Genomic DNA, 12,840 nt, shown 5'->3' with positions numbered 1-12,840 from the left:
TCATTGAGAAGGTAAGAGCTACTGAGCATTGAGAAGGTATGAGCTACTGAGAAGGCAAGAGCTACTGAACATTGAGAAGGTAAGAGCTACTGAGCATTGAGAAGGTAAGAGCTACTGATCATTGAGAAGGTAAGAGCTACTGGGTAAGAGCTACTGAACATTGAGAAGGTAACAGCTACTGAACATTGAGAAGGTTACAACTACTGATCATTGAGAAGGTAAGAGCTACTGAACATTGAGAAGGTAACAGCTACTGAACATTGAGAAGGTTACAACTACTGATCATTGAGAAGGTAAGAGCTACTGAACATTGAGAAGGTAACAGCTACTGAACATTGAGAAGGTTACAACTACTGATCATTGAGAAGGTAAGAGCTACTGAGCATTGAGAAGGTAAGAGCTACTGAACATTGAGAAGGTAAGAGCTACTGAACATTGAGAAGGTAAGAGCTACTGATCATTGAGAAGGTAACAGCTACTGATCATTGAGAAGGTAAGAGCTACTGATCATTGAGAAGGTAACAGCTACTGAACATTGAGAAGGTAAGAGCTACTGAGCATTGAGAAGGTAAGAGCTACTGAGCATTGAGAAGGTAAGAGCTACTGAACATTGAGAAGGTAACAGCTACTGAACATTGAGAAGGTAAGAGCTACTGATCATTGAGAAGGTAACAGCTACTGATCATTGAGAAGGTAACAGCTACTGAACATTGAGAAGGTAAGAGCAATATTCTTGACAGATTTGCATGTTGGGTCTGTTTCGTTTATGATTATTTCATGTGTCAACCTGTTTGGACAGACTGTAAGTTTGCCTGTCTAATGTATTTATCGTACGTTCTGTTTGTACGTCGAAGACGGTTATTTTCAGTGAAATGACGAATCAGCCGAACAGGATCATGTTTGACAGCAGGGATCATTTTAAGATAAAAAGTGCAAAAACAAAAGCAAAACAAACCAGTCACGCCAAGCAATATTTAAGTATTTAGTCAACCTGTCGCCCTGAAACTATAACATCAACACTGAAAACCAGTCATCCCAAGACTTCATGTGGTAAGGCTTGGCTAGCCCAAACCCAAAGTGAGACTGATTGCGCTCGTCTCGGCAAAACATGTCAACCTATTTTGCATGCAACGATTTTCTTTAAATTCTGAGCAGATTTTCAACATGACATATCTATATATTTGTGCTTTTAGGGAAAGATACGAAATTTAATGCAATCACTTTTAAAAATCTGTCACCCAAAATTGATTTGAGTGACAACTTTAATGAGCAAACTAATTAAATAATTAATTTGTAAGCTTCCAAGCTAAAATACAACCGTTTTACACAGAGGCACGCACACAGACATACACACCACCCTCGTCTCGATTTCCGGTCTTTCTGAGAACATTTAGTCAACACTTGACGAAATGTTAAAAAGGAAAGAAGGGAAAAATCGAGAGACACCTGTCTAAACTTCAAATTCTGAACGACGGCAGAAAAAGCCGAATTGGGATGATTGTGTAGAAAGATGGCTTGATCATCGTGGTGACCTTTTGCTAAGTTTGTCAAGAGTTCGATTTAATTATGCAGTTGTCAATCAACTTACATAGCAGTTGGCACCATTCTCCTTGGCAATGTAGCAAGACTTGTCGGCGTCATTGGGTGAATAGGCGACTGGTGGGGTTTGCCCGCTACACCTCGAGGCACGGCCATCCGCATACACAGACACTTTCCTCGCCACATCTTGGAAGTCAACTGGGATGCCTAAAACGAAAATGAAATTTGGGTTCTATTGTCGATTTTCTTCAATTTTTTTCTCGCGTCCCTGTATGTTTCGTCCTTAGCACTTGATGCTTAAGAATAGGCATCCATTCCATTTTCTTTATAATGTCAAAACAAATCGTACGTCAGGCGTGATTTCCACATATTTAAATCTTTGACAAATATTGTCGACATCGAGGGATTACCTCTCGTTTAGCGACTAAATCACGAAAAGAAGTTCTAAACTGAAAAAAGTTGTTTAAAAAACACACCAAAAACACGATATTATTATTATTATTATTATTATGAACATTTGTGCGCCTAATCTAAATATAGCCCTAGGCGCTTACAAAATATAAAATACATAGTGAACATTATACGAAACACAAATCGACAAGGACAAAGACACTCGGACTCATACACTCGCAGACAGGCGCACAGCGAGAACGCGACGCACTCACTCATACCAACTACAGGCACATGCATTCTAGACGGAAAAACAGTTGTAAATAAATAAATAAATTATTGGATATATAAAGTTAGTTGAGAGAAGAAGAATAGAGCTGGAAAGGGAAGAAGAAGGAGAAAGAAAGAGACAGATCAAGGACCAGCAGGAGAGGGGGATGGGGATATAAATCATGATATGTAATCCGTTAAAAACGATAATTCTGGAAAGCCGCAGTTTACATAATAACAAAAGAATACTTAAAACCTGTATCATTGTCCGCTCCGTAGCTGGCGATGAAGCAGTTGGAGCACTGTATGTGTTGTCGGATATTATCGTCTGGCATGCAAGCCAGATTGCGACACCCTTTCTCCTCACCGATGTTGTCCAGGTACCACTGCATTATGTTCTTGAGCGATAGTCGCGAAATGCCCTGGGATGCTGAGAAAACAAATCCATGCATGATCGCTTTGTTTAAAATACCTTGAGCAAAGTAACTACAGATCTGTACATTTTAACAACAAAATGTCAACCCCTCTGTTCCCTTTCGCTATCTTGTTTCCCTAATGAGGCTATGTACATTACTACTTTTTTCTTATGTGATTGCTTGCAATACTAATAGCATTAACATGCTAGGAATAAATGCACTTACTCTGAGAATCCACGATCATATAGTCGTCGACGTCAAAGTCCGCTCCTTGAATAGTACCCTTCACACTTGCAAAAAGAAAGTGTAGGAAAAGTTCAATAAAAGTGGGCACACAATTTATTGGAATTAATTGGCTAGTTCATCTTTCGATGTATTGTCAACACTAAAGTGACCGTGAAACATAATAATGTTGTGTTTCGATTGACAAAAAAATCAACATATAGAGTAGTTTGGATTTCAGAAGTTAACGATGATACTTTTAAGACCCCAGCCCCCCCCCCCCCCCTCTCCCGATTACCTAGCACCCACCCCTAACACACACACACACACACACACACACACACACACATACACACACACACACACACACATGTACGTTCGATAACTGCATTGCTATATATTCAACATCTGCAACATCCTAGCGTACACTCACACGAATCCATCTAGGCTGTAAAGACTTTGGATCTGTGTCCAGCAGTACTCCGACGTCTGAATTTCCCTTTGGTATGTTACATGGTTGAAGATGTATACGCCGTGGCAAAGCTAAAACACACATTCATACACGCACACACACACACACACACACACACACATACACACACACACACACACACACACACACATACACACAGGAATAAGGTCAATGTTTTCCCTTTTCACGCTTTTTTGACTGAAGTCAAAGTATTGCACACACCCCCAAATAAAAAGAAGATAAAAAGAACCTCGGCTTTTACTGGAAAACATTTCCTAACGTGATATGGATTGTCCGACAGGTTACAGGTTATTGCAACCGTTGTCAAACAGGGCTTTATATATTTATCACCGTTTGCTTAGCTGGAGATAATACTATCTGTCTCATTGAAACAAGGCTACAATTGAAAAAATTCAAAAAAAATACTAACCAGAACTCTTCGGTTTTGTGTAGTTTCTGACCCGTTCACGGAAAATGCCACAAGCCCGTTTTCCTCACAGCGGGGAACGACGGCAGAGTTCAGCAGACGTGGGACAGGACCGGGAAGCGGACACAAAGCTGCAACAAACAAAACAAGTCGCGTAAGGCGAAAATACAATATTTAGTCAAGTAGCTGTCGAACTCACAGAATGAAAATGAACGCAATGCAACGCAGCAAGACCGTATACTCGTGGTCCACCGCTCACGGCATTGGCAGTGAAATTGACAAGAAGAGCGGGGTAGTGGTTACGCTATGCTGCATAGCACGCTTTTCTGTACCTCTCTTCGTTTTAACTTTCTGAGCGTGTTTTTAATCCAAACATATCATATCTATATATTTTTGGAATCAGGAACCGACAAGGAATAAGATGAAAGTGTTTTTAAATTGATTTCGAAAAAAAAAATTTCATAATAATTTTTATATATTTAATTTTCAGAGCTTGTTTTTAATCCGAATATAACATATTTATATGTTTTTGGAATCAGCAAATGATGGAGAATAAGATAAACGTAAATTTGGATCGTTTTATAAATTTTTATTTTTTTTTACAATTTTCAGATTTTTAATGACCAAAGTCATTAATTAATTTTTAAGCCACCAAGCTGAAATGCAATACCGAACCCCGGGCTTCGTCGAAGAGTACTTGACCAAAATTTCAACCAATTTGGTTGAAAAATGAGGGCGTGACAGTGCCGCCTCAACTTTCACGAAAAGCCGGATATGACGTCATCAAAGACATTTATCAAAAAAATGAAAAAAACGTTCGGGGATTTCATACCCAGGAACTCTCATGTCAAATTTCATAAAGATCGGTCCAGTAGTTTAGTCTGAATCGCTCTACACACACACACACACACACACACGCACGCACACACATACGCACATACACCACGACCCTCGTTTCGATTCCCCCTCGATGTTAAAATATTTAGTCAAAACTTGACTAAATATAAAAATGATGTCAGCCCCGTCCAGACAGGGTAGCTCAGTTGGTAGAGCACTGGACTTGTAATCCTAAGGTCGCAGGTTTGAATTCGGTCCGGGACGGACACGGGTCAACTTTCTGTGCAGACCCAGAGATGAAAGCCATGTCCAACCCCCGTGTCACGACAATGGCACGTAAAAGACGTCGGTCTTTCTGCAATAAGTGCAGATGGCTGATACCACCTGTTTACGCATACACCTGTGTATCTCACCAAAAGCCGCGAGGGCATAAAACTCTAATTATCATATAACCCATAATTATCTGGTCCTTAAAAGGCGACATATTTAGCCTGTAGGACATGAAGCATTCTCTATTTCTCCGGCCAGGCACTCGCTTTGCTGACGGCCACACTTGCGTTACGCCTTATGAATATCTTGTATGCAGCGCTTTGCTAACTATTTATTCCTTATGAATTTTTTTTAAAGTGTGGGCCGAGTTGACCAATCAGGGGACCCAGGCGGTGACGCCGTCTGCCAGCGGGAGCCAGGCGCTTGACTTCAAATAAGATGGCTGCCTTCGATTCGGTTTTCTTCTTTGCAAGTACCGTTAACTACCTTGTAAACGCCAAGTATCGAGCATAACCCAACCCCTACTTTGTGTCAAAAACTGTGTATTGGATGTAGTACCCTGTAAACGCCCACCTCCCACATTTTTTCCCAAAGGTGTAAAAACCAACAGTTTCTTGTTGATTCTAAACCTCTTCGCACAATATCAATCAATCAATATGAAGCTTATATAGCGCGTATTCCGTCGGTACAGTTCTAAGCGCTTGTCGAAGAGTTGTCAACACAGGACTAACAAAGAAACTAACATCTACAGACGGACACAAACCCTATCACACACTAGCAAACCCTGATAAACATACAACAAACAACTGTTTAACAACAATGTACACATCAATAGCTAGGTCCAAACAAAATAATATCAAACACAAAGAAAACACCTCTCACAGAGCACAGCACAAGAATGTCTTTTGGGGCACACCACATCACTGTCGAACATGAAAGTCGCAGCCAGCTACGGGAAGAACTGAGTCTTCAACCTACTCTTGAACGCATCAAGAGAGGGGCTCTGGCGAAGCTCAAGCGGCAGGGAGTTCCAGACGGAGGGGCCCGTGGAGGGAAATGCACGCTAACCAGCAGATGCGAGTTTCGAGCGAGGGATGTGAAGGCGGAGTGGGTCAGCAGCAGAACGAAGGGGACGGTCGGAGGGCTGGGTGTACAGGTCCAGGGAGGATTGAAGGTACTCGGGAGCACAGTCGTTGAGACACTTGTAGACCAGAGTGGGCAGTTTGTAGGAGATTCGGGTGTTGACAGGGAGCCAGTGCAAGGAGCGAAGTAGGGGGGTGATGTGGTCTCGCTTCGTCTTCCTCAACGTCAGCCTGGCAGCAGCGTTCTGGACTCGTTGTAGGCCATGAATGGATGAGGCGGGGAGGCCAGCCAGAAGGGAGTTGCAGTAGTCCAGACGACTGAAGATGAGGGAGACAACCAGCTTGACACAGGCGTCGTGGGTGAGGTAGCGACGGATGGAGGAGATGCGTCGTAGGTGGAAAAAGCAGGTCTTGATGATGAAGGAGATGTGTGTCTGCATGGACAGAGTGGAGTCGACAAAGACGCCAAGGCTCTTGACAGCAGGGGAGAATGGAACAGTCGCGTCATCCAGCTGGAGGTCGGTCCCAGTTAGGGAAGCAATCTTCTGTCGTGTTCCAACGAGAAGGGCCTCTGTCTTCTCACTGTTCAGCTTCAACTTGTTCTCAGTCATCCAGTTCTTGATGTCAGTGAAACAACTGGAGATGGATCCCAGGAGATGGTCAACGTCCTCCGGCTTGGCGCTGTTCTGGAGCTGCGTGTCATCGGCAAAGGAGTTGTAGTTCAAGCCGTGGCGTTCGATGACCAGGGAGAGGGGTTGGGTGTACAGGGTGAAAAGGACAGGGCCGAGGACAGACCCTTGTGGGACGCCGAAGCGGACAGGGACAGACTGAGAAGAGAACGAATCAGTGGTGACAGTCTGAGAGCGGTTCTGGAGGTAGTTCCGGAACCAAGAGAGGGCGGTGTCGTGAATGCCGAACGTGGAACTGAGGCGATCGACGAGTAGCTGATGGTCGATCGTGTCGAAGGCCGCGGAAAGGTTCAGCAGCACAAGGGCAGAGACGAGACCGCTATCTGTTGCGTTCAGGAGGTCCGTGGTGATTCGCAGGAGCGCCGTCTCGGTGCTGTGGTGAGGGCGGTACGCTGACTGGTACACTGGCATCAGCGAGTTCCGAGACAGGTGGGCGCTCAACTGCTCCAGGATGATACGCTCCAGAAGCTTGGAGAGGAAGAGCAGGTTGGACACAGGACGGTAGTTCTTCAACTCGTTGACGTCAAGGCCGGGCTTCTTGATGAGTGGGCGGACAACGGCAGTCGGGAACGACGCCTGTGGCCAGGGAGATGTTGATGATATCTGTGATAGACAGCAGGAGCTTGTCCAGACACTTGGTGAAGAGGAAGCCTGGCAGGGGGTCCAGCTCGCAGGTCTTGATGGCCGTCTTGGTGATGAGTCGCTTGACGTGGTTTTGAGAGACAGGCTGAAAGCACGTGAGGGGGTAGCCGGAGAAGGCGGGTGAGGGTGGGGACGGGACGAAGGGCTGCTGATCGAGTGTTCTCCGAAGCTTGTCAATCTTGTCCTTGAAGAACTCCGAGAATAACTCCGGGATATCTTGTGGTGGGTGAGCAGTGGGTAAGGGGGCAGCGGGGGAGGAGCCCAGGAGAGAGGACATGATGGAGAACAGCTCCCTGGATGATGAGACGTTGGCGATGCTGTCGTGGAAGTGCTCGACCTTGGCAGCAGTGATGGCTTGCGTGACTCGAAGCAGCGCATCCCTGAGAATCTGCCCGTGAACCTCCAGGCCAGAGTGTCGCCATGCACGCTCTGCTCGCCGTCTCTCGATCTTGGCGGCTGTGATGTCTTCAGAGAACCAGGGAGCCGGCTGTCGCTCAGAGACTGCGCATAGGGATGGCGGGGCGTGTTTGTCGAGGAGCTGGCGCATAGTCAAGCTGAAGAAATGGGCGGGGTCAGAGGACGGGTCTCGCTGGGCAAGCAGCAGGGCAGCTTCGTCTCCAAAAGCATCTGTCTCAATGTCTCGTAGCTTGCGACGTGTGACCATCTTCCGCTTCTGTGCTGGCTTGGTGGTGTTGACGACGAAGTTGATGGCAGTGTGGTCGGAGACAAGGTGGTCGTTGGCGACGAGGCTGGAGACCAGATTGTCCGAGGGTCGAGTAACAATCCAATCCAGGATGTGGCCACGGGAGTGGGAGGGAAAAGGAACGACCTGGTCCACACTGTAGCTGTCCAATGGCGCACGGGCCCGCTTGGTGTCAGCGTTGGCAGGGCAGTCCCAGTGGATGTTAAAGTCACCGAGGACGATGGCGCTGTGGGACGTCACGTTGTAGTGGTCGAGGGCTTGGGAGAACTCGTCGAAGAAACTAGAGTCCTTCAGCTTGTTCTTGGTGTTGGGGGGAGGGCGATATATACACAGGAAGGTGAGGGTGGTGGTGGTGGCGACCGTCATCTCCACGGCTTCGAAGGTGGTGTGGGGGAAGGGGAGGCTGTCCGAGAAGGTCGCTGCAGCATGCATGTGGTCATTGTAGACGACGGCGATGCCACCACCACGCCCAGCCGGGCGGGGGAAGGAGACTGTCTTGTACCCTGCGGGGGTCAGCTGCTTGATCTTGGGGTCATCACCAGGTCGCAGCCACGTCTCGGTGATGAACAGGGCGTCTAACTTGTTTTCTATAATGTAGTCTGCTATCAGATCTGCTTTGCCTTCTGGATTCACTGACTGGGAGTTGAGGAGGCAGAGGTGTAGGGTGTTTTTGGAATGAATGGGTGGATGCTGATATGGGGTGGGCGGGTGCTGGGGAGGGGTTGTGGGAGAACGGGGAGGGGTGGGGAGGTGAGGGAGAGGGGTGATAGGAGGATGGGGAGGGGTGGTGAGAGAATGGGGAGGGGTGGTGGGAGAATAGGGAGGGATAGAAGGAAGCAGGGAAAGGGTGGGGGGGGTGCTGGGGAGGGGTAGTGGTACACTGGGTGGGGGTGGTGGGCGTGAGAGAAGTGGAAGTAGGAGAAGGGTTGAGGGCAGCAAATCCCTGTGCGGTTCGAAGACGCTGCGAGCGGCCGGCGCGACAGCCCCTTACGGTTGGTGGTCTCTGCAGGATTCCCAGCTCCTTGAGATGGAGGTATAGAGGCCGTGGCAGGCGCAGTCCAGCAGCGTCGGTGGGACGGTAGTTGAGGGGGGAACCTATCGCCACAGTGAGAGAGAGGAGTGGAAAGAAAGAGAGAGAGAGAGAGAGAGAGAGAGAAAGAGAGAAAGAGAGCTCACGCACTTTATGACAACTAAGAATGTACTCTGAGGGTACATCTCGGGAGACAATCCCCTACCTAATGTATAAGCGGGCAGAACAATGGAAAAAGGGCCAACTCACTATGTGACTCAACGCACGCAGGCGCTGGTCAGTGTAGCTACAGTTGACTGAACAACAACAATAGTCTAGCAGGCTACCTACTATGACGCCTGGGCAGAACAAAGGCCACTGCAGTACACACTAAGGTACACGCTAGCGCATAAGGCAGACTACGTTTACAGAAAGAGAAACACTCTAACCTAACAAAATAATAACAACAGTCTAAGCAATCTAGCAGCAAAAAGACTAACAAACTAAGTTCACTATAATTTACGACAGGCTACGGTCTAGGATGACACAGGAAGTTCGAAAGCGCCTCAACCACAACGCCGCAACACAGACGGATAAGATACACACCAACACTGAGATCAAATGCAGTAAAACAACACACAAAACGTTGACAAGAACCACAGAATAAAACAACAAGCTCTCGTTGACAAACACCAACGAACGATAACAAGACAAAACAGCAAGTAGAGAACAACGAAAACAAGGGAAACAAAACAGAACAAAAGCACTTAGCTGATTCACGACCGGGAAGGAAAGATGGCCGCTCTAACACGTGGAAAAACGATCACACAAATTCACTTATTCCGACAAGACAGGTTCACAATCAGCTTCAATACACTCTTATACACCACTCTGCAAACATACAACACAAGAATCCTTGGAAATCAACACGAACATTATCCAAATATCGAGACAGGTAATGCAGCTGTAGTCAGCGCAAGAACAGACAACTCCAATACAGAAATATCATCGGAGTGTATAATGACAAGATGCTACCATTGAGTTCATACTTTTGCCACTGCCGTCTCTGGATAGCCATGCAAAAAGTGGACGTAGATTTGAGACCCTCATCTAAGGTTTAAGAGGTCGACCTTGGGGGATTTAAAGAAATCAAATGAACGGACTCTTTATATTTAGTCAAGTTTTGACTAAATATTTTAACATCGAGGGGGAATCGAAACGAGGGTCGTGGTGTATGTGCGTGTGTGTGTGTGTGTGTGTCTGTCTGTGTGTGTGTGTGTGTGTGTGTAGAGCGATTCAGACTAAACTACTGGACCGATCTTTATGAAATTTGACATGAGAGTTCCTGGGTATGAAATCCCCGAATTTTTTTTCATTTTTTTGATAAATGTCTTTGATGACGTCATATCCGGCTTTTCGTGAAAGTTGAGGCGGCACTGTCACGCCCTCATTTTTCAACCAAATTGGTTCAAATTTTGGTCAAGTAATCTTCGACGAAGCCCGGACTTCGGTATTGCATTTCAGCTTGGTGGCTTAAAAATTAATTAATGACTTTGGTCATTAAAAATCTGAAAATTGTAAAAAAAAATAAAAATTTATAAAACGATCCAAATTTACGTTTATCTTATTCTCCATCATTTGCTGATTCCAAAAACATATAAATATCATATATTCAAATTACAAACAAGCTCTGAAAATTAAATATATAAAAATTATTATCAAAATTAAATTGTCGAAATCAATTTAAAAACACTTTCATCTTATTCCTTGTCGGTTCCTGATTCCAAAAACATATAGATATGATATGTTTGGATTAAAAACACGCTCAGAAAGTTAAAACAAAGAGAGGTACAGAAAAGCGTGCTATCCTTCTTAGCGCAACTACTACCTACCGCTCTTCTTGTCAATTTCACTGCCTTTGCCATGAGCGGTGGACTGACGATGCTACGAGTATACGGTCTTGCTGAAAAATGGCATTGCGTTCAGTTTCATTCTGTAAGTTCGACAGCTACTTGACTAAATATTGTATTTTCGCCTTACGCGACTTGTTTTACATTAAGTCAAGTTTTGTAAGGGAATCGAGACGAGGGTCGTGGTGTATGTGCGTGTGTGTGTCTCTGTGGGTGTGTGTGTGTGTGTGTGTGTGTGTAGAGCGATTCAGACTAAACTACTGGACCGATCTTTATGAAATTTGACATGAGAGTTCCTGGGTATGAAATCCCCGAATTTTTTTTCATTTTTTTGATAAATGTCTTTGATGACGTCATATCCGGCTTTTCGTGAAAGTTGAGGCGGCACTGTCACGCCCTCATTTTTCAACCAAATTGGTTGAAATTTTGGTCAAGTAATCTTCGACAAAGCCCGGACTTCGGTATTGCATTTCAGCTTGGTGGCTTAAAAATTAATTAATGACTTTGGTCATTAAAAATCGGAAAATTGTAAAAAAAAAAAAAATTTATAAAACGATCCAAATTTACGTTCATCTTATTCTCCATCATTTTCTGATTCCAACAACATATAAATATGTTATATTTGGATTAAAAACAAGCTCTGAAAATTAAATATATACAAATTATTATCAAAATTAAATTGTCGAAATCAATTTAAAAACACTTTCATCTTATTCCTTGTCGGTTCCTGATTCCAAAAACATATAGATATGATATGTTTGGATTAAAAACACGCTCAGAAAGTTAAAACAAAGAGAGGTACAGAAAAGCGTGCTATCCTTCTTAGCGCAACTACTACCCCGCTCTTCTTGTCAATTTCACTGCCTTTGCCATGAGCGGTGGACTGACGATGCTACGAGTATACGGTCTTGCTGAAAAATGGCATTGCGTTCAGTTTCATTCTGTGAGTTCGACAGCTACTTGACTAAATGTTGTATTTTCGCCTTACGCGACTTGTTTATCTGTTGTGTTTGACGCGTATCTTACCCCTTCCCCGATTTTACTAGATGACTTATATCAGGAAAAATGTACTGACTACAATTATGATAATTCAGTGTGTTCAAGTTTATGACTTTTGTTAAGACACACGCGCTGTTGCTCGTAACGCTTGATATACGGAGCAGATTTTTAGTCATCATTTTCATTTGCGATATGAGCATTTGTTCTGAAACTATGAGGCACGGCGATTGTTGTGGTTAATTTTCCACGTTCCATTCTGGCGAGGCACTTGTACACACACGAACGTGTCACAGAGAAAGAGACATAAAGGGTTTAGACATTTTTGCACAGAAACAAATCCTACCATCATTCTCATACAAAGTGATCAAATAGCGCTATTGTTCATGAGGGCCAGGTTCTGCACAGTGTATATGTGAGACGATGACTGTCCATGACATTGTTGCGCGCTGTTTGGGTTGTTTTGCGCATTGCACTAATAAGATGCGTGTGCCTGTATGATCACGTGAGACCGCGAGACTTGTGAAAGATCTCGGCAGTCGAGCGGGAACCTTTGCGAAGTAAAGAACACGAAATGACTTCGCTTGCTCGACTCACTTTTATTGCGTTTGACTGAGAAGCGTTCACCCAACAAACAACCACCAGAACAAACAGGACAACAACACCACATATAGTACCTAGTAAACACCCACCCCCTTCCTTTGAGAGAAATGAGTGCAGAGGGGCGGGTGGCAGTTTAAGGTACATGTAGTATTAAATATATCTCTTTATATTATGTTATTATTATTTATATTATTACGTTCTTTTGGTCAGGTAGAAAAGTATCAAGAAATTTACCGGTACTGTTGTAGAGAGTTTGTTGTAATAAATAGAATTCATTGTAATGTCTTGGTCGCTTACTCACATGGAGTTAACGTCTGGTAAGATTTTTGTCAAGTATGTTCTTTGTGCTTCTGTAACAAATAC

General features: G+C 44.6%; 1 protein-coding gene across 2 annotated transcripts in view; it reads right to left on the bottom strand.

The window, feature by feature from the left end:
• Positions 1-12,840, bottom strand: part of LOC138959096 (uncharacterized) — a 73,046-nt gene that overhangs the window by 496 nt on the left and 59,710 nt on the right. For both annotated transcript variants that reach the window (XM_070330448.1, XM_070330450.1), the window contains exons 3-7: positions 3,740-3,867; positions 3,271-3,380; positions 2,841-2,905; positions 2,456-2,629; positions 1,589-1,746 (exon numbers count right to left, since the gene is read on the bottom strand). In XM_070330448.1, coding sequence (XP_070186549.1) covers positions 1,589-1,746; positions 2,456-2,629; positions 2,841-2,905; positions 3,271-3,380; positions 3,740-3,867 — 635 coding nt within the window. The remainder of the gene's footprint in view (positions 1-1,588; positions 1,747-2,455; positions 2,630-2,840; positions 2,906-3,270; positions 3,381-3,739; positions 3,868-12,840) is intronic.

Source organism: Littorina saxatilis, linkage group LG2 (genome assembly GCF_037325665.1).
Source record: "Littorina saxatilis isolate snail1 linkage group LG2, US_GU_Lsax_2.0, whole genome shotgun sequence".
Taxonomy (NCBI): Eukaryota; Metazoa; Mollusca; class Gastropoda; order Littorinimorpha; family Littorinidae; genus Littorina; species Littorina saxatilis.
Note: the sequence above shows the minus strand (reverse complement) of the source record. Positions and strands in the feature narration are given on the sequence as shown.